The sequence below is a fragment of the Alligator sinensis genome, unplaced genomic scaffold (genome assembly GCF_000455745.1).
Source record: "Alligator sinensis unplaced genomic scaffold, ASM45574v1 scaffold360_3, whole genome shotgun sequence".
NCBI classification, from domain to species: Eukaryota; Metazoa; Chordata; order Crocodylia; family Alligatoridae; genus Alligator; species Alligator sinensis.
The window spans coordinates 612,373-634,246 of record NW_005841977.1 but is presented as its reverse complement, the minus strand read 5'-3'; the positions used below and the strand labels follow the sequence as shown (position 1 = coordinate 634,246).

General features: G+C 46.8%; 1 protein-coding gene across 1 annotated transcript in view; it reads left to right on the top strand.

The window, feature by feature from the left end:
* Positions 1-21,392, top strand: part of SH3PXD2B (SH3 and PX domains 2B) — a 106,253-nt gene extending 84,861 nt beyond the window's left edge. The window contains exons 8-14 of the mRNA XM_014518714.2: positions 4,190-4,321; positions 5,959-6,063; positions 8,928-9,045; positions 11,439-11,665; positions 12,104-12,153; positions 13,222-13,347; positions 16,271-21,392. Of these exons, the coding sequence (XP_014374200.1) occupies positions 4,190-4,321; positions 5,959-6,063; positions 8,928-9,045; positions 11,439-11,665; positions 12,104-12,153; positions 13,222-13,347; positions 16,271-17,794 (2,282 nt within the window). The 3' untranslated portion in view covers positions 17,795-21,392. The remainder of the gene's footprint in view (positions 1-4,189; positions 4,322-5,958; positions 6,064-8,927; positions 9,046-11,438; positions 11,666-12,103; positions 12,154-13,221; positions 13,348-16,270) is intronic.
* Positions 21,393-21,874: the final 482 nt, after the last annotated feature.

Sequence of the window (21,874 nt, the reverse complement as noted above, 5' to 3'; positions counted from 1 at the left end):
TTAAATCACTTCAGGGTCTGTTGAAGCTTCACAACAGTCTGTTCAGGAACCACGCTTGTTGTCTTAAGTCTTTTGGCAGGGGATGGGTGCTCCCCTTGCCTCTGTTATCATTACTTGGAACCATCTTTTGTACCTCCTCTCCTGCTGCTTATGGTGCTGATCCTGACTCCAGGGTGGAGGGAGGATGGACACACGAAATGTTCTTTTAATGCAAATTGTCCTTAAGGAAGTTACAACTGCTGACACACTGTAAGAGGTTTAGCAGGTTTCCCAAGGAACTGTTATTTTATTTCTCCAATGATGGTCAAGAGGTGCCAGTTACCCTTGAAAAAAACTAAAAAGTGCAGCCATCCCAGAGCCCTGGACAGGAACAGTGCATGCTAGATGATTAGAAACTGGATTGTCAGGCATAGAAATAGATGTTGCAAGGTTAAATGCCAGCTGGTGGAGTGCCAAATCAGCCTGGACCCAGCTTGGTGAAGAAACTTAATTTTGGTCTGACAACAGGGATTTTTCAAAAAGGCCCAGTGGAGGGAGTTGTTCTAGTAGTCGCATCAAACATTGGTGAGTGTCTGAGCTGTATGTGTGTGGCAGTAAATCTGCCGAATGCTGTTCATGGAGCATCCTGGAAATCTCAGTGTTCTGTGATACAGTTCTCCTGTGAGCCAAATACCTTCTATGCATCTCAACATATTTCTCCCTTACTTTAGATGATACCACCACAGCACCATTATTTTGAACCATGAATAGGATGCTTTATTGTTAACTCAACCTTGTAGTTTTGTGGTTAGGATAATTACACCAAGAGAAGGAGCTCCTGGAATTAACTCCCACGTCTTCCTCCTGGCATTGTTTACTGCTTTCTATTGCTGATTTAATAGTTATGTTGGAGGATCTAGAATTGCCTCATGATACTTCAAATAGTCCTATTGTAACAGGTGTAATTATATCTGGGGAAGCTAGAAAGAGCTCTTCTCCATTCCTGTAGCCATTGCATACGTTCTTGCTAGCTAAATAAATCCTCTGTTCATTCTAAGCTAGACCCTTACAAAGGTGCAGTTGGGGCAGGAGAGGTGATGGGTCCAGAGCTCAACATGCTCTGTTCACTGTGGGGGGATGATGAATTATTTTTAACTTTCTCTAGTGACCACCTCCCTTTTTTGGTTCAGTGAAAGCTTTAATTAGTGGTAACTGAACTTCTGCTCTGCCCTGCTCACCTGGAGCACTGTGGAGAGCTGGTTTTAGCATGACACATGGAAAATTGCCTTTTGTTCCTTCAAATAAGGCTACCCTGAAATACATTTTATTTAAACTTATACTACAGCAGTTGCTTCGGACACCGAGGCCCTGGCACAGAAGAATTTTTTGCCTGGAGACCAGAGCATCCCAGATATTTGGGAGGGTAAAGATCTGTTAGATCTAGTTTACCTTCATCCTTCCCCCTTCCTTTGGCCACCAGGGTTGTTTCCTACATGTGTTCTCCCCATAGGGTACCCTCCAGGCCTCTCAAGTAATGGGACTGTTCTCATTTCCCTGGAGAGATTATTCCTCTACCTGATGTCACAGGTAGGAAACTTTCTCTGTCATCCAGCCTGAATTTTACCTTGTTGCGCTTTAGCCCTGTTCTTCTAATTAGGATTTACACTTCCTACATGATTCCTTTTCTCTAGTAGGTGTTTGCAGCCTTCTGAGATTTAGAAATGAACATCTTATCCAGGTCAGAGACACTTTATTGAAGTAGCAAGAGGGCTGGGGCAGATGGGTTCATGCCTCTGGAAGGCTTTGACCTGAGGCTTGAGAACAAGTGCTGGTGCATATACAAAGCCCCAGCAGGCTCATCCTAAATCTCGGGCAAGTTCTGCGCAGCACTCCAGCTGCAGTAATTAACACTTTTCCATTTCCAGAGCATGTGATAAACATTATTTAATCCTCACCACACCCCAGATTGCTGGGAGGGGTCATTGTCCTTATTTTACAGAATGGTGAAGCCGAGCCAGGGAGAGGTGAAATGATGTGCCTGAGGCTGCAAAGGGTTGGGTACTTCAGCCAAGAATGCGAGAGTTTCCAGCTCCTGTTTTTTTCAGCCCTCTTAACCCCCGTGTTTCGCTCCTTATAATAAACAACATGCGGGCAAACAGCTGAGCTGCTGGGGTGGGAGGGTAGATTTGCTGGAATGTCATTAATGCACAAGATAAACATATGCTTTGGAAACAGAGCTTTAAGTAAATGGTTTGCATTAAACCTTGGTCCCTCGGAAGGAGAACTGCACTGGTAACAAATACTAGGTGAAGGGAGTGGATCCAGAGCACTTTAATAAATGAAAAACTGCTAAAAATCAATCGAACCTGCTGTCCCTTACAATTCCAGTTACAATCCTCCCCTTTCCTAGATGGGTTCCAGGCACATCTTCCGCTCAGCTTGGTTTGCATTGCCGCCTAGAGGCCAAGACTATTCTGAGCAAGAGCAAAACTTTTTTTTTGCACTGGCTTTGTGGGGCAGCAGGGGGAAGCAGGATGTTTTGGTTTGAATTCTTCTTGGGTGTCTCAGGATCTGGTTCTGTGGCTGCTAGACCCCCTCTTGCTTTAGTCAGCATTTTGGTTTCTGCTTATTGTGTCCATATTTGTCCTGTTTGCAGCAGGGCAGGAAGTTGTTTTGGAGCATGAGGGAGCAGGCATGTGTTAAACTGCAAGGTCAGCTGAATTCTCAGGGTATTTTTGATCCCTGGATTTCTCAAGCTGCATCCTCTGGAAGTGCCAGCTCAGAGCCTTGCAGCCCTCAGGAGGTGTACCTCCATGTCGTCACAGCCAAGGGCCAGGAAAGATGACAGCAGAGACCCAATATCTGCTGCAGGCAGCAGGTTATGTTGTCTAATCATGTGCAGGGTGTGCGTAGGCAGGCAGGCCTTGTGCTCTCTAGACAGACAAATTTCTTGACTGAGTTTTCCCTGTCTGCTGCAGAGAGGTGAAATGTGCTGAGGCTCAGATCATTGTGAGCACCACAGCACTTTACAGGCACACAGGACGATGAGGTCCCTGTCCTTAGGTGCTCATGGCATCTAGAAAGCCTTCTAGGAGTAGATCTGATGCCTGGCATGGAGGGCTGACTGGGTATGGTTGTAAAAGAGAAACTCTTAAAAGCATGGCAGGACCAGGGGGAGGCAGCTGCCAAGGACCTGCATGGGATGAGCAAGGCAAGGCAAGAGAAGGGAGCATTTTCCCTTTGTTTTCCTTTGTCAGTGAACTGCTTTCCTTGCACTGTCCAAGTGTATGTGTGTGCGTATGTGTATATGGACTGTCAGGGAGTTGAAAGACTATATTATTCAACCACTGTAAATGGTATATGGTCTATACCATCCATCCACACACACAAACACAAAACATTTTTATGTCAGATCTAATGTAGACAGAGGTAGCTGTGAGGAGACCTAAGCAGACAGTGATCTTGAAGAGGGATTTGGAGTGTCAAGAGTAAGAGGCAGACCCTGCAATACAGTCAGTCAACCATGCCACAGTAGGAGGTCCCATTTTTGTCCAATGGGTGCTCATTGAGCTGCAGTGATTGGGCCCCTGGGCCAAGACTTTCAGAAATGGCCTATGAGTTTGGAAGTCCATTTTGAGAGAGGCCTTACTTTCTGAGGGCACTTTTGAAAGTTGGGCTGTTTAGGGCTATGTCCGAGCTTTCAGGTGTTCAGAACCAGGCAGGCTGTTGCATCAGAACAGCCTCGGTTGGGGAATTTGGGCATTTCTGTCTGGAACCATAAAAATGGCGGCAGTGAGAAGATAACCAGATGTTACATATCCTTGTCATCTTAAGCTTTACTGTACTTCAGAGTAGTTTGAACTAAGGTTCACCTGCTTCTCAGTTCACAGGAGCCCATGTTCCAGTTCATCCATCTGTGATGATGCTAATAGTTTGCTTCAGTAGTGGTGGCAATGCTTATGTAGCTCCAGGGCACAGATGGGTAGCAAGTGAAGAGGCCTCACCTGGCTGCACTGATCTCACCTGGCTGCTCATTTTCTCCTCCTCTTCACTCTGACCATGTTTCTGACTCACCTCTTTCACAACGGGGTCCAAAGGGCATCTGGCTCATGTAGCTTTCTGCAGGCTGGCAGTAGCCAGAGAGCAGCAGCTCAGTGTATGGCCTGGTGGTGATGGGGTGCATGGATTGTGTCTTGTTCCCCATGTTCAGGTGGTGACTTTGCATCTGTAGATCTGGTCCTGGAGCAATATGTGGTGGTTGCAGATTACCAGAAACAGGAGAGCTCCGAGATCAGCCTGTGCGTGGGCCAGACGGTGGATATCATTGAGAAAAATGAATCAGGTGAGGAGAACCTAGCTGTCTGTGGACCCAAACACATGATCTGACAGAGCTTTTGTATTCCCCCCATCACTAGTGAGCAGAATGCCTGACGATCTCCTACTGTCATCATGAGTGAACAGCCTTGAGGTCCCCTGGGCTGTGTCCTCATCCTGAAGGCAGCTGGCTGGCCTGTGTGAAAACAGCTGGGGGTTTCAGGCATTCTTATGGGCAGGACCAAAATTTTGGCCCCTAAGTAAAGAGTTTGGTTTTCAAAAGTGCTGGCACTGGGGAGGTTCAGCTGGAGTTGTGCTTGCTCAGCATTTCTGAGAATCACCCCATTTTCTGAGAAACCTAAAGGTGGATTTAAGGGCCTAACTTTTTAGGGCCCTGCTATTTAAAATCTTGGTTCATGTGGGTCATGACAAGAGCCAGCCCACAACTGGTATCATATTCATGGCCTCAGCTGGGTATAAAAAAGAGTGAACCCCAAGAGAGTAACAAAAGATAGGGGAGCCCTGCTGAAATGAATAGAACCACTTGCTTGCACAAAGTTTAAGACGTATGTAAGTACTTTGAAGGAATTGTGTCGAGTAATTTAAACCCAGCTACTGGGATTTGTTTAAAAGATTCTTTATTTATTGTGTGCCTCCTTTCCTAACAAAGGCTCAGGGCAGCTTACAGTAGAAATTGTATTTAAAACAATCTTATAATAGCCTTTGCCTTGGGTTTTAATATTAAGGTAACTCAAACCCAAGAAGATTAATTGTGCTAGTGTCTACTTGTGGACAACTAAAATGTATAACTGACCTTGTAGCCAATGACTGGGAGAGCAGTGTCAACCAAAAAATCAGTAGGAAACAATTTATTAAATTTCAAACCTACTTTTCTGTTAACAAAATTGTACCTACACAGCTCAGTGCCTTTTTCCTTCAAGTTAATTCGTCTTATTAAGTGATTCACCAGTTAAGCTTTATGATACTAAAGTTTAGTCTCTAGCTGATTCTCTCAACAAAGAGCTTTTGGTTGGCTCATTGTGATTGGTCATACAGGGTCACACAGCATCATTTATGATCTCTAATTGACTTATTAGGTTTCCAGTAGAAAAAAAATCCTGTTTCAGCTCTGAATTTACTTTCCAGAAATAGTCTTTAAAATTCAGTGTTTCCACAAATGTGCAGAGGGCAGAAACACAGCTAGAGCCAGTGCAGCACTTATTGATTTGCAGACAGTTCATTCATATCTACTAATTAGACAGGCCTTGCTGACCAAACTGAGGGAAGTGCAGAGAGCAGCAGATAATATAAAAAAGAAAAGTAAATGAGGTGTTAAAGTTCATTCACTTCTGAGAATCTTTGCTGCTTTTAGTGACACCAGGGAGAGAACTGGTCTTTTAAGACCCTGACTGGTTTCCCTTTTAAACTGTAAATGCCATTAAAACAGTTGCTGTCTCCCACATTCCCCTTTTGGGCAGCTATTTGTTATCTTGCTGTGAAGTCAGTTTGGCATTGACCCACTTTCCTGCATCCCAGACTTTCGTGTACAGAGCGAGGCAGAGATGTGGTAAGCCTGACTGGGGAGAATAGAGCTCTCAGCTGGTGGCTGAGTGTGTGTTTTCCAAATGAATGTCCCCAGATAAAGTGTCTGTTGCTTGTTTTCAGGCTGGTGGTTTGTGAGCACATCTGATGAGCAAGGCTGGGTCCCAGCTACATGCCTGGAAGCTCAGGATGGAGTCCAGGATGAATTCTCTATGCAGCCTGAAGAAGGTAAGAGACCAGTTTGAAAAGAGCTAACTCAGCCAGTCTGCCCGTCCACATGGAGCACCTTGTATCACTTATCTTTCACACTTTGCAGGATGGAGTCCAGGGAGGGACACACAGGTGATCTTGGATCAGGTCATTTAGCAAGACCTTAACCTCCCTGTCATCCCAGCATTGGTTGGCGTGCACTGCAGCTAATTGTTCTAATGCTTTAGCCACCAGTAGAGCAGACAAATACTGGGATTCATTGGGTGGTCTTGTCCCTCCTCCCCCAAAGGGGCTGAGGGGCCACCTCCACAAAACACGCAGTCTTTCAGCTTAGAGGAACCCTGTTCTGTAGTGCTGGCAGGAACAGCAAGACATTTGCCCTTGCCCCATTTCATTTCACATGAAGTTATAGCCATCCCATTAGCATCCTGTGAGGCAGGCAGGAGCAAGAAGCCTGGAGCCACATGGTCAGGTTAACATGGACACAGACTTTATTTATGATAGTACCCTCCATGTTTTGTTGAATCCTGCATACCACACAGCCTACACCCATCTAGGAACAGGGTGACCAAGAACACTATGCCTAAATAAGCATCCTAATTAGCTCTGCCCTGCAGCCTGAGGAAGGGAGGGCTTGGTGGGGAGGATCTGAAGTCCAGGTGAGTATAAACTGTCAAATCCCTGCCTTCTTACAGAATCATCTGTGGTCAGGTCTTATTGTTGCCTCCTTATATCCTCTTTTGTCCCTCTCCTGCTTCCCCAACACGCTTCTCCCAGTCCCATGGAGATACTGGTCTCTGCCAAGGCATGTTGGCCGCCGTCGGACTCTTGGGGATTTGTACACCAGTGGATGGGGTCAAGGTCAATGCTGCAGAGACTTCTGCTGCCTTTGTTCTGTGCTTGGAGCCTCTCTGTCTGCATGTGCTGCAGCCTGTGGTATTTGCATGCCTTGCATGTGAACTTTTTGCTAGCCTTGTGCACTCTAAGGTGTGTGTGTGTGTGTGTACACGTGGATGCATGCATTGCTGCCCCGGCTGGCTGCAATGGCAGAGTGCTCATCTCTGTGACCCTTCCCTCTGCTAGCTGCTCCATTTAGCTCTGGGCCTGGAAGCTGATGCTTCTATTCCTTGGACTCTCGCAGATATGAAAACTACTCACAACTGTAGCATTTAGTTGGGTTGGAACTTGTGCACTTGGCTGCAAAACTTGTTCTTGGCACTTCAGCTGGGGTTGAGAAGTGAAAGTCAGCTTGGAACTACTGGGTGTGACAGTACATGTCCTGGTCTCAACTTGTGGCATGGAGTGCTTGGAGAGTCACATGGAAGAGAAACTTCCAACTCTCCAGTGGTCAGTTCTCCTCCAGGAATACGGAGTAGAGCAGCTCTGGGGCAGGGTGATATAACGCTTAATATCTCTGGATGTGGCCAAGACTGATTTTTCTCTGCATCTTCCTCCAGCAGTGACTGAGCACAAGCTGTGAGCCGTTGGCATAAGTTTGCTTTTCTAAAGAAGAGGACCAGGGTGGGGGAGAGGAATGAATAGAGAGGATCTTACAGTTCTGTTTGCAAAGTGGCTCTGGCTAGAAGATTGCTTCTTTCCTTTTGAGAGGAGCTTCCATTTCCATGTCCCCTCATTCCTTCCAGTGAATAGGATGCCAGCATGGGAAATCTGTTCCTGCCTCTGCCACAGCCTCATTCTAAGACCTTGGACAAGTGGGCCCTTGCTCAGCTATTTCCTTGTATTGAATGGGGTGATTGGTGCAAACCTGCCTTTGTAAGGTGATTTGAATCCATGCATGATAATGTGTTTTTATTATGTGTATAAATTATCATGATGGTTTTCCCCACTACCTGAACCATGGAGAGTTCTAGTCACCGGTGTTACAAGGGGGTAAATGCAAACTGGAACAGGTGCAGAGGAGGACTTCTGAGTTGATCAGGGGAATGGAGAGCTTGTCTTACAAGAGGAGACTTTGAAGAGCTTGGCTTGATTAGCTGAATACAATGAAGGCTGAGAAGGGATAGAAACACCAGTCCAGGATGAACACCACAAAAGGAAGAACATAATTTAAGATAAGGGACATGGTTGACACAGAAACAAATGGGATTCAGTTGGTCATGAATAAGGATAGGCTGGAAATTAGAATAAGATTTCTAGCCATTAGAGCAGTAAGGTTCTGGATCAGCCCTCCCATGGGATAAAAAGGCTAATACATTTTGACATGAAGCTTGATCAGTTGTTATAAATGGGTATGCATGACATGTTTTGCTCTGATAGCAGGGGATTGGACCTGTTGACCTAGGAATGCCCTACTAGTCCTGTAAAATATGGTTAGACCCACACCGTGGTACAGCATGACTGGGTGAACACAAGAGGTAGGAGGATTAAATGACACCCACAAGGACAATCTTCAGGCTAGCATTAGATGAGCTGGAAGAGAATTGGGTTTCTGAAAGGGGTTGAGCCCATTCCAGCTTGTCTAGAAGTGGCTGTAATAGAAGGATGTGAGGCAGTGGGGGGGTGCATATTCTTGGGGCTTTGGAAATGACAGAGAACACAGTTATGAAGGACAGGAAGGGAACCATTTAGAGGGCTACTTCAACTTTGCCTGGCCTAGCTTGACCACACAGACTGTATGGCCCTGCACATTGCTTTGGTGAACTGGTGTGCAGTAGCTGAGAACAAATCTAGTGGCATTTTGAAATGCATTTTACAGGCCATTCTGTCTCAAATGGTTGCATCTGTGTGTGTGTGCGTGTGTGTGTAACATATATAAAAACAGGAGCTGCACTTTCCATAGCGTGGGTATGTAGTTGCTGTTTAATGTGTTGGTTTTTTTTTCCCAGATGGTCCATTTTTAAACTGTGCTTTCTGTTCAACAGAAGAGAAATACACAGTCATTTACCCATACACTGCTAGAGACCAGGATGAAATGAACCTAGACAGAGGGGCCGTGGTGGAGGTGATCCAGAAAAACCTGGAGGGTTGGTGGAAAATAAGGTACTTTTTGCCTTTCTGCTGCTCCTCTGTGCTGTTGGCAGGGTTTGTGCAAAGCAGAGACCAGAATTGGAACCATATTGAGCACAATCGTTTTTGAGAGGGCTTTCCTTCATCTTCTACAGCAGCATTCTCAAGTTTGGATAGGTGTGTTAGGTTCAACCTACACATTACACTTAAAGTGTGATTAACCAGTTAATCATGACTCAAGTGGTCACACGACCACTTCTTCAATCAGTTCATGGTGTGATAAAAAGAGGAATAAGCTAGAAAGTTATTCCACAAAATATGTGTGATTACTTTATAGCTGCTTCCTATCCTGCCATTAATTGAACATGCGGCCAGGGGCCCTTATGGCTGGGAACCCCCTCAGTAGATCACAGCTCCCAGCTGGGGCAGGGCGTTCATGCGCACCTCTGAGCCTGGAAGTTCCCAGCTGAGCCTGGTTACCGGCCCCTGAGGCTGGGAGACTCATCATCTGACAAGACTCCCAGCCACAGGAGCAACCCACACAGATTGCAGCTGATGATCCCTGTGGCTGGGAGCCCAGATCAGGTAATGGGGCTCCCAGCTGTGGGAGCACATGGTGTGCCCCTATGACTGGGAGCCCCATCAGCTGGGAGGGCTCCTAGCTGCAGGAGCTTGTACCAACAATAAGGCACAGTGGGATCTATTGCACAATCCACAAAATCATGCTTCCTGTCATGCATGTGTGGCATGGCAGAAGATGCAGTTGTGTGGATCACACTTTAGATTCTGTCATGCCTTTATCTGCATGTGTAGAGGGGCCCTTAGGGATAGATCTAGGTGCATTGTTTTGTGACAAATAATTTATCTGCCAAAAATGTGATTTCAGGGTGAGTGAAACTATTTACAAATTTAGGTCAATTTTGGCAAACGCATCCTGCTTAAAAAAAAAACAGGTAAAGAATCAGGAATGTCAAAATGTTTTATTTATATATTTTCAAGTGAGACTAAGTTTAGCTAATATTTTTAAATAAAATTCCCCAAAATATAATTTCAGGGAAAGGTGAACATTTTATCTGATGCAAAAAATGAATTTCCTTGGTGCATTTGCATTTCTAGTAGGAAAACCAAAACCATTTTTTTTTTTAACTCGTTGGCCTGAAACTCGATTGTTTTGTTTTGGCTTTTCATTTGATTCAGCCACTGAACCAAATCACAGTCTCCCTTCCAAAATGGCATAGGTCTGTTGAAGTCCAAAGTGCATAGTTAAAACACAGTTCAGCCTCATCAGGGGTGAGCCATGTTTTCCTTGTGTCTAATGTTACTCCCTTCTCCATTGTGATGAAAAATAACTGCATGCTGGTGACAGTCCATCGTGTGAACATCACCTAGGCAGGCTGGGTCATCAGACTGTGTTACAAAGCTTCTGTTGGGATGTGTTGCCATCTGGCCAGACCTGCAATGTTTCATGCACTCCGCAAGCCAGAAAACTCTGAGTATCTTGGGCTGAGGCTTGTTTAGTCTTGGACAGTGCATTAGCGAAGGGCGTGAACAGAGCAGGGTGGGTGTCATGCCTTGATTTTCTTAACCTTGCACTGAACCTGTGGTATTGGCAGCAGCCAGGCCAGAAAAAAAGGCCATTGACTTTTTAAACTGAGAAAAGCTGCCATAAAATACCTGAGCCAATTACAAGCAGAGCAGCTGGTGCCATTTGAACCCAATGACTTCACCCCCACACAGCAGAAAGTGTTTTCCTGACATTGGCATGAGACCCTCTTATATGGCAGAGGCGTTGTGTGGATGTGGTTTTTCAATCAGAGCGCGAGGTTGGGTTCTCTATTAAACTTTGTGTGAATTTTTAGAGCAGGAAAGAAGCCAGCCTGACAGCTGAGCAGCTGAATGCCTGTTTTCCATCCAAGGGGCAGGTACAGAACGGGCAGCAGCGGCTGTTCACTTTTCCCCTACGCTGTCCTGGCAGCATGTTTCAGTCCCAGCCCCATTCCATTTCTGAGGGTGAGAGAGGAGATAAGAGCACATAGCCCGCTTGGTCCAGGGCTTCTGGGTTGAGGATTGACACCAGGGAGTGAAGTTGGTCCTTACTGGAGCTGTCTGCAATATGGGCATCGTGTCCCTGGAAAACAGACTGAAAGCAAATAAGGGCATTTCACACAGGCACCCACCCAGTCTGAGGGCAGTGGGCCTTGATCAGCAGTGGGCCTTCTGTGTTCTGGCTAGAAGGAGAAGGCTTCATGGTTCCCTCAGGCTCCCTGACTCCCCCACTTCCCCATCCAAGTGTGTTGAGTTGCTCCTCTAGTTCAATATGGTTAGGACAGACCAGTCAGAGCTTAAGGTAGTGGGAAGAGTGCCACCATCAGAGTATTTGGCAGGCAAGAGCTTGACACAATGGGCTGCTGTTCTTCTTGTTACAGGTATCAGGGACAAGAGGGCTGGGCCCCTGCATCATACCTGAAGAAGGGAAGTGGGGAGATGTTTACACAAAAACTGGGTTCAGGCTCTTCCACCCACTCCTCAGCTCTGGATCTGGATGGCATTTCCCGCCAGCAGAACTCAGCAGGCCGAGAGAAGGATGGCCCCAACAACCAGAGAGATGTGAGATTTGATGGTCGCTTGCAACCAAATGCTGACATCCGACGCAGTAAGTGGCCAGTGGAAAAATGCCAAATATTGGGTGTTTGGGACCTCATAGATGTGGCTGGGGGCCTCTGGGTCATACCTGCAAGTTAGTCCCTGGAACAGGGTGTGAATACTGATTTGTTCAGGGGAAAGGCAAGTTCATTAACATGCAGCCCAGCCTCCCCTCCCCCAACATGACGAGACCTTCTTGTGCCCCCCAGCTTAGCTTGCCCTAAGGGGTAGGGTGAGCTGGGAAGATGCTAGGTTCCCATAGTTACCCAGCAGACCAGACACCTCTCTGGGTTATATTGCTTTAGGGGAAGTGATGAGCTGGAAGAGAAGGATGATTAGCAGAGTCTAGATGTGGAGGTTGCTGCTGTTTCCCTGTGTTATATGCCCTGTTATATGCCTTGATAATGCAGTTTGAACCTCAATGCTCTATGCCATTCTTTCTCTACAGAGTCTCCAAAGATGAGGCAGAGACCCCCTCCTCGCCGAGATCTTACTATAGTAAGCATCCAGCTGCACCTGGACTTCCAGCATGCCATCGCTGCCATCTCTACAATGGCTGCTGGAGCCACCCATGCCTCCTTGGTTCTGGATAAAGTAAACAAAGTGTTTGTGGCAGACTGAATGGGAAAAGGGTGTCAGAGTAGCTCTGGTGCCCACAGGTCCTTGCCTGGGAGCTGCCCATGCGTGGCAGCTCTCTGGTGTGCAGAGGACCGAGTGCATGGCAAGGCTTCCCTTCTGCCACAACAGTCACCTGGTTGCATTTGATTTTCAAGCAAATCCTAGCGGATTTTTAAGCTTAGGGCAGGTCAGTCCAGTTGGTTCCCTGAGGTCTGCCTGCAGCCCACAAGGTATTAACTTGCAGCCTACAGATTCTTGCCCAGCCATGCCCAGCCCTGTGGCTCCTGCTGTTGTGACAGCAGTGACTGGAGTCCCTGTAGCAGGACGGCACAGCACAGCAGGAGGTCTGGTGAGCTTGCTGTCCATGAGGCAGTGTCAGTGGGAGGACTCAGACAGGGCTTGTGCTGCTGTCTCAGCAACAGTGTGAAGGGCTCCGCCTGTGCAATGGTGGCAGAAGGCGGGGTGTCTCATGTGGTGGCAGTGGGGGGGTGGCTCATGTGGCAGAGATGGAGGGGCCTTTACCTGCACAGTGACGGTGGCTGTGGAGGTGAAGCTCACACTGCTTGTGTAGCAGAGAGATAAGGCTCATACTACTTGTGCAGTAGCAGTAAGGGAGCTCACATGTTGGGGGCCCCTGGGATCCCATGCGGCCCTATGACATTCAGCCCTCCACCACTCTGAAGCTGGACAATCCTGGGTTAGGGGATGATTGGATATAAACAAAATCTTTTGCCTGTTCCATTTTCCTAGGCTAGTGGTTCTGCAGAATATGCTATTGAAAGGAATCTGGGTGGTTTTGCATTCAGCCTGAAAATCCTTTTAGCGGCTGCGTCATTACGGATATTACTGAGCACTCAGCTGGCCGGCATCGCTCTGAATAGCCAGGCAATATGAGCCATTTATACAAGTGTAACAAATAAGTTGGCTGACTGTTTTTTATTACAACAGCCCCGTGGTTTGAACCTACCTAAACCTCCTGTCCCTCCCCAAGTGGAAGAGGAATATTACACCATTGCTGACTTCCAGACCACCATCCCTGATGGCATCAGCTTCCAGGCAGGAATGAAAGTGGAGGTAAAACTGCTTTGTCATCCTTGACTCCTTGCATTTCCTCCACCACATCACCCACCCAGCTCAGTGCGAGTGGGTCTGAGGCCACCTTCTGATTTGCCTTCATTGAATTTTTCCATGGCTGGTTCCAGTCACCATAGCTTTAATATTATATGACTCCCAACTCTTGTTGGCCTTGGGGTTGGTATGTAGACATGGAGTCCATTCCCAAGCAGGGATGTGCTTTGAACAGAGGTGGGGTAGGCTGAATCCTGGTAGGAATTAATATATACCTATCTGTGAGGGCCTATGGTTGACTCTAAACCAGTATAAGTGTCAGTTACCACAAAGGCACCAGGAAGCTCCATTACAGAGAAGAAGTCCTTGCACATGCTCATGAACCTTTGGAGTCTCTGACCCCAAGATGCTCTATTGGCCTTCTGTTCTGATGTATGCTTAGTTTTGTCAGTATAACTGTGTCACCTTGGAGCTTCCAAATGCTATTCCCCACCCCCAAATGCCACAGCTATGCTGGCAGAAGCTCTCTGTTACCAGCAAGAAAACACTTATGCCCATGTACTTCATTTACTTCAGGGAAGTTGTCTAAGCTGCCCTGTTAAAAGCACACAACGCTGGTTTAAGCAAGCTGTGCCTAGCTATACCAGCAAACCCTGTCCAGTGCAGACAGGGCCACAGTCTGAACTATGAACACCTTTCAACTTCCCTGGTAGGTGTCCTAGCTGAATGGCCCAGCAGTGACACCCTGTGGCCAGTTGCAAATGCTTCTTCTACTCTAGTCTTAAAAGGACCCAGAGTGTCTTTGTCTGTTGCTTCCAGTCTGAAGTGTGATGCTGAACCCAGTAGATTGTCCCCTATATAATAGGCATGCCTAAGATTTTATTTTGTTTCCCTTTGAAAACTACTGCCAGTTTAGTGCACATGAAAGTGAGGACGTTAGAAAAGTCTGAGTCACCAAGGCCAGAATCAGCCAGGGGTAGGTGTAGTGAGTAGCTTCCAATGCTGTGGTATCCTGACCTGCAACATGCTCTGTTGCACCACTCCGGGGGTTTTCCCCACTCAGCTCAGTCCTAATCCACAGTGCTTTTTGCCATTCCATGTTTACTTTTTTGAATGACACTCAGCCCTGGTGTGCAGGACCCCTGCTCTTACCATGTCTGTCCTGTCCAATTGTGCAATGTGTGTTGTTGATGTGGCCCAACATCGATTAGTAACAAACCACCACACTTCCTGTGTAATCATATCAGGCTTTGATACTGAGCTTGCAGAGGGTCAGCAGAGTGACCTGGAGCACTGAACTCAGACATGAGGGTGCCTGTAGATGTTCAGGGAAGCTGTTTCGATGCAGTGCAATTAATCGAGTCTGCTGGAGAGTGCTAATTATCGTGCCTCCAGCAGCCTCCATTCTCTTGTATCAGTGTCAAATGAGCTTTGGTTAAAGCACCCCCGCTGCCATTTTGAAATGAGGGGGCGCTGATACATGAGACACTGCCAGCGCTTTAATTAGAGCAGCTCTTGGAGTGATTCTAATTCAAGTGCCCTGACCCTCACCCCAGAGTGCATGTAAAAATGCCCTGGGAGACCTGGGGTCTATATCTGGCCTGCTGCATGGCCTTGGCCAAGTCTGTTCCCCTCCTGATGCCTTGGTTTCCTCATCTGAAAAATGGGGATTCCCTAGAAAGGCTGTGGAATCTCCATCTGAGAGCAGGTTAGACAAATACTTGGTTAAAACATGGATGTTCCCACCTTGAGCATGGAGCTGACCCAGAAGACCTCATGAGGTTCCTTGCAGCCATATCTGTCTATGTTCTGTGAAAACAGTTGTAATGATATTGACCTCCTCTAAGGTTGACTGATGGTAACATGCTATAGTTTCATAGTTGGTAGGGTTGGAAGGGACCTGAGCAGATCATCAAGTCCGCCCCCCTGCCATGGGCAAGGAAGAATGCTGGGGTCAAACGACCCCAGCTAGGTGATTATCTAGCCTCCTTTTGAAAACCCCCAGGGAAGGAGCGAGCACCACTTCCCTTGGAAGTTGGTTCCAGATCCTAGCCGCCCTGACTGTGAAGTAGTTCTTCCTGATGTCTAGCCTGAACCTACTCTCAGTCAACTTGTGGCCATTATTCCTAGTTACTCCTGGTAGTGCTCGGGGGAACAGGGTCTCTCCCATTCCCCGCTGGTCCCTGTTGGTAAGTTTATAGATGGCCACCAAGTCCCCTCTCTGCCTTCTCTTGTGAAGGCTGAACAGGTTCAGGTCCTGTAGCCTCTCCTTATAGGGCCTACCCTGCTGCCCCCTGATCATGCGAGTGGCCCTCCTTTGGACCCTCTCGATGCTAGCCACATCCCTCCTGAAGTGCAGTGCCCAGAACTGGATGCAGTACTCCAACTGTGGCCTGACCAATGCCGCATAGAGGGGGAGGATCACCTCCTTGGACCTGCTTGAGATGCATCTGTGGATGCACGACAAGGTGCAGTTGGCCCTACTGACCACGTCCTCACATTGGCAGCCCATGTTCATCTTGGAGTCAGTAATGACTTCAAGATCCTTTTCTACCTCTGTGCTAACGAGAAGGGAGTTCCCCAACCTGTAGGTATGCTGCTGGTTCTTCCTCCCCAGATGTAGTACCTTGCACTTGTCAGTATTGAAACCCATCCTATTCTCATCTGCCCACCTCTGTAACCTGTCCAGATCTAGTTGTAGCCTATCCCTCCCTTCTAATGTGCCCACTTCTCCCCACATCTTAGTGTCATCTGCAAACTTGAACAAGGTGTTGAACAGGGGGTATTATCAAACGCCTCCTTTATGCAAAGATGTTGAACACTCATCTCCCGCCTACCTTTTTTTTAATACCCTACTCCATCACAGGCAGTTGTTAAACTTAAAGGGATGGTTCATAGATTTCTAATCTGTTTTTGTTTCTTCTTGCAGGTGATTGAAAAGAACCTGAGTGGCTGGTGGTACATTCAGATTGATGAAAAGGAAGGCTGGGCCCCAGCTACGTTCATTGACAAATACAAGAAAACTAGCAATGCATCTAGACCTAACTTCCTGGCACCATTACCTAATGAGATGGTCCAGCTCCGACTTGGTGATGTCACTGTGGAAGACAGTGCCAGTGAAGAAGCCACTGGGCCATGCAGACCTCTGCCTGAGGCACCACCGAATGGCATGGACTGTGGAACAAAATGGGCCAAAGACTGGAAGGGAAAGGACTCCCTGGAGAGTGGGGATTTAGCTGTAGCCTCTGGGTATGAAGAGATCCCTGATCAGGATATAGAAGAGAAGCCCAGCCTCCCACCCAGGAAGGAGTCCATCATTAAATCTGAAGGTGAGTTCATGGAGAGACAGAGGCCTCCACCCAAGCCCCCGGGCATGATTTTGCCAATGATCCCTCCAAAGCAGACACCTGCTCCCAGGGACAGCAAGAAACCAGAGCTGAAAACAGAAAAAGGCAAATTGTTCCAGCTGAAAAATGAAATGGGTCTGGAATGCGGGCACAAGGTGTCAGCCAAGGAAGTGAAGAAGCCAAACCTGCGACCCATCATCAAACCAGCCAAGCCCAAAGCTGAGCCCTTGGAGGACAAGCCTGAGCCAACTACCCAGAATCCTTTTTTGAAATCAAGACCTCAGGTCAGGCCCAAACCAGCTCCAGCCCCAAGAACAGACCTGCCTCCAGTAGATGATAAACTGGATATTTGCAGTCTAAGAAGTAAGCTTAAACCTGCAAAGTGCCAAGAGAGGTCCTCAGAGCAGGACCCTGGGGCTAGTGAAAATTCCTTCAGTAACAATGCGCTCCCAGCAGATGCTCCTGGCTGGCCTCAGGAACAACCGAGTGCCGAGAACAGGCCCCTGCCCAAACAGGACAGCCAGATCCCAAAGGAGGCTCCACCAAAAGCTCCCTTTGGCCCAGCAAAGACGACTGACAGTGAGCCAAAGAATGGCTTCCCCATTGTCAGGGAGCCACCACCTCAGCGGCCAGTGGTACCACCCAGGAGGCCACCTCCTCCAAAGAAAGCAACACCTTGCTCCAGCGGCTCTACTTCAGACCTGAAAGCTCCTCAGAGGGAAGTGCCTGACCTCAGAGCTGCCTCAGTGCCTGGCAGGCCCATGCTGGTCCCACCGAAAGCTAAACCATTCCTGCCTGCTTTGGGCCAAGATGAAGCCAAAGTGAAAAGCAACTTAGGCCCAAAGGTAACACCCAGGCAGGTGGAGAGAGGAGAAGCTAAGGAGAGGACAGCTGCTCCCTTCCCCAATCCAGATATCTCCAAAGAAGCCCTCTATGTGGCAGTGGCAGATTTTGAAGGAGATGAGGAAACTAACAGCTTTAAAGAAGGGACTTTATTTGAAGTTCGTGAGAAGAACAGCAGTGGCTGGGGGTTTTGCAAAGTCCTAACTGGGGGGGCTTGTTGGGAAGGCTGGATTCCTTCCAATTATCTAAGAAAGAAGCCATAGTCTGCCCTCTGTTTACACAGTTGGAGGTTCCCATTCTTTCACCTGAGTATTTAATTAGCTTATTAATTTATAGTTTTCCATAATTCTGGCTTACAAAATATTTGGGATACTATACATTCCAGTCTGTGCCATTCCTGAGGCTGAACTCAAGAAGCAGCTTGACATAATACAGCTAGGCCTCCATTCCCGCTCTGTCTGCTGCTCTCCCCCCACAGGAAATACTCCCCTCCATTGTCTATTTGGGGCTGCCCAGCCCTTGTAGATGGGTATGTGAAGTTGTTTCACAGCAAGTTTTTGGGTCTATGTTAGCAAATACAGCTTTTCCCCCATGCTAGGACAATGACAGACTTTTTGCTAAGAATACAGGTAGACCAGAGGAAATCCAGCCTCTAGGCAGGTAAAGAAACAAAGCCAGCCCCATGTGCCCAAAGGAAATTTGGAATGGCAAAAGGAGTTGCTTTTTCTGGTGGCTCAGGGCCATGGTTAGGTGTCATGCATCATATTGCCTAGTGTAGCCATATACATAAGTCATGGAAAACCAGGGATATCCTTCAGCATCAAATCCTGTAAGATTGCTGTGTGTGCACACATCTGCAGAGTGTTTCTTGTGATCATATATTTTGCAAGAGTTCAGGTTTGTGCCTTCTTCCCCCTTGTTTGTGCCATGAAACACAGTTCTTTAGCTCCTTGTTTTTTCTTTAATGACAAGTGTTAATTTAAACATCATTCAGGTTTTTTTAAAGTATGCTAATGGGATGGGAGAACCTCTCTGTGCTGAAAAGACTTGTACGTGGCAGTATTTTGGACAAGCAGTGGAATTCATTTCACTTCAGTAGGTGGTGGGAGCAATGTGCCATGTTATCCAGGGGGATCAGAAATAAGGACTTGAAAACCCCATAAGCCCTGGGAAGAGAAGGGTGCTGGGAGAATGCTTGCCCTCCTCCCCCCTACTGACTACACCTCTGCTTTTCCTATAGACTGCTAGGGAAGTCATGTTCTTCACCCATGCTGCTCCCCAGAGCTGGCAGGCAGCTACAAGAAGGCAGCTATGCCACAGCAGGTGCTGGTATTGTCTAGTGCAGTCTAAGAGTATGGGGTTGCCCTTCAAGGTGAATAGTTATAGGGTATATTGGGCTCTTCTAGTGCTCAGGTGGTGTTATGTCTCCTCAAGTTAAATCATCCTTCTGTTCACTCTTGTTCTGCTTTACTTTGCTGGGGGAGGGGGTGAAGTGAGGGAGGGCAGTGCCTTTTTTTGATGCCTTGTGTCCCATTACAGAAAAATCTCTCTCTCTCTCTCTCTCTCTAACCATAAAAGCCTGTTAAACTCCCTCTGAAATAGTTTGCCTTTCTGTTCCTCATCTGTATTTCCCACTGTTTTCTAAGTATGTAGTTTGTATTCATTTTCATGCATAGGTCAGTGTGCTTGGAGGCTTTAAGTCAAATAAAGTCTGGGTTTTTCCATGCTCACTATCCAATCTGCTACACCTTGCTCACAGTATTATAATTCCACTTGCTCTCAATATTGTTAATCCCAGGAAAGCTGGTTACATCCAGTTGGCCACAACTCCTTCATGTTGTTTCCTTTCTTTTTATACTATGGTACTTGGGTACTTGTGGACTCCAGACATTGCTTTCCCTATCATGTAAGAGTTTTAAACCCCACTAAAGGTTTTCCGTTGGGGAAAACTTTAGGCCCAAGTTTTCCCTACCCCATACTCATTGCACCTAGCTGCAGATCTGACTTCAGAGATGTATAGTTTCTATTGTTGAACTTAATGTAGCATTTCCTCTAATGGGGGGCCAAAAGAGTCAATCACTGAAGTTGTTTTCCTTCCTTCCTATTAGTTGAACTGACTCCACCCCTGTTCATCCAATATTCCCTTTTAAAGGTTAACAGAAGATTTTAACTCTTAGTTTATAGAGCAGAAACAGGGAGAACAGCTCTGTCCCTCGCTATTATTTTATTTCATAATTAGAATTTATGGGCAATGTAGTAATTAATAATCTCATTGCTCTGCTGAGACGCAGTAACCCTAACTTATATAGCAGTCAATAAACAAGGCCTCTCATGGTATTTGTGATACAGTTGTGTGTGCCCTACAGAATGAGGTGACAGTTTAACAGAAAAGCATGTGCTTTGTCTCTTTGCACCGTTGCTCAGTTAAAACTCTGTGTCAATAGGGACATGGCTGATTATGGGTTAAGCTGGGCCTGTCTATCAGTCTTTTTTTTTTTCCAAACAGAGCCAGACAGTATTGTCTGCCCTCCCTCCCTAGCCCATCCTCCCTCCCCATCCCATGTTGCTTTTGGTGTATGTTTTAACCAATGATTGATATAAACTGTGTACACTTTCCCTGTGGCAGTGCCATCTTATTCTCTGTTTATTGTGTGGCATTTTAGTCCTGAGGTATTTCATCTCTCTCTGTCACTCTTAGACCTCATTGATCTTTGTCGTGCTCACATGGAACAGTGCCATTTCTGTTGCTCTCATGCTAAAATAAGGTTCTCTTCTTTTTCCCTCCCAGACTAAATGCTGGTGCTGTTAATGCCCAAGTGTAAATGTTTCATATTGTAGGATACACATACTGTATTTGGCTGCAACTCATAACTGCAGCATCAGTCCATAGTTACATAAAGGTGTAAAGGTGTCACAGTGCTTACCAGCACCTGCTGTATATCAGATGGGTTCATTGGGTCAGAGCACTATGCACTGCTCTCAGACTTAAAGATCAGAAATAACCATCTAATGTCCCTGCCACTTTCTTCTGGTTTACATATTTGAAACGGAAAGGGATTCCAGTATCAAAAGTAATCTCAGTAAGGAAGAGCTTGAGTCACGTTCCCCAAATACTGTACTCTTCTACATGATGCCCCACTCTTTCATCTAATATCCGCAACATAGATCCTCAGACCCAGAGAGTGTGATCCAGTGCTTGAGTGCAGGAGTGCCTGTGCTGGCTCCCTCACTTTGTTCCTGAAGCCCTGTGCTCCAGGGCAGGATGTGTCACATGTCTGTGCCTCAGTTTACCCATCTGTAAAATGAGGTTAATTTTACCGACCTACCTCGCTGGGGGATTGCTCGGTTAGTTAATGTTCATGAAAGCACTTTGAGATTCGAAGCTGAAAGGCACCAGAGAAGGACTGAACATCATTCTCCATGCAAATCCCAGGTACCATCACATAATTAGATGGCCCCCTCTGCTGCAAAGTACCTGCTTGCCATGTAATTCTCCTTACTATGCAACTCAGAGACTGGCATTCCCTGTGTGGGTGAAGACCAGCATGTCTCCTGTATCCTGACCCTCGGCTTTGCAGTTCTTCAACGCAGTGTACCACAGGCAGGCTGGAGGCCTCTCAACTGCACTTCACTCCTTTGTGAACTATAGAAGCCTGTTTGTCTCTTTATACTATGTAAACACGTATACATCTCTACATTATTGCGGGTGGAGGTGTCTGAGGAAAGTAGATGTAGCCTATGTAAATGCCATAGCTATACTTTTGCCATTATAGGGTTGATTATTTTTTGTTTTGTTTTTTGTTTTTGAATAAAAGTTGCTTGACTGGTTTCAAGCAGATTTGTGAACAGGTCTGTGCCTGGTGTGTGTCTGTGCTGCTAACGAGCAGGCTGTCATGGAAAACTGTCCTTCTGGTGCTGGGAGACCAAAACTAAGTGGCCTTTGGAAAGTGTGATCTATCCAAATGCTTCAGTGTGTGACTTCAAACACCTGGGAGCCCTTGTTCTAACCAGGAAGCTAAAGGAGGCCAAGCGACTCTATTGGGATTTTCAGTGGCAGTACAGCTGCTTCTTTGATTATTTTCTTTGCTTCTGTGTGTCCCTCACAACAGCATGTGACCCATGTTTTAATTCTTACTCCCGGGAGCAGAAGCGCTGCTCTTCAAGCAGTTCATGAGACTACCCTTGTGTGGTGACTGTGAAACCTGTCCAGTCAATCAGTGAAGAGCTCTGGGACTCCCTGAATACAGAGCTGGGTGGAATGGGCTGCAGGTGCAAAGTGCAGCTTTGTCAATGGTTTGTTTTCATAAGAAGAACAGGAAATACCTGTGCAGGAAAATATTGTT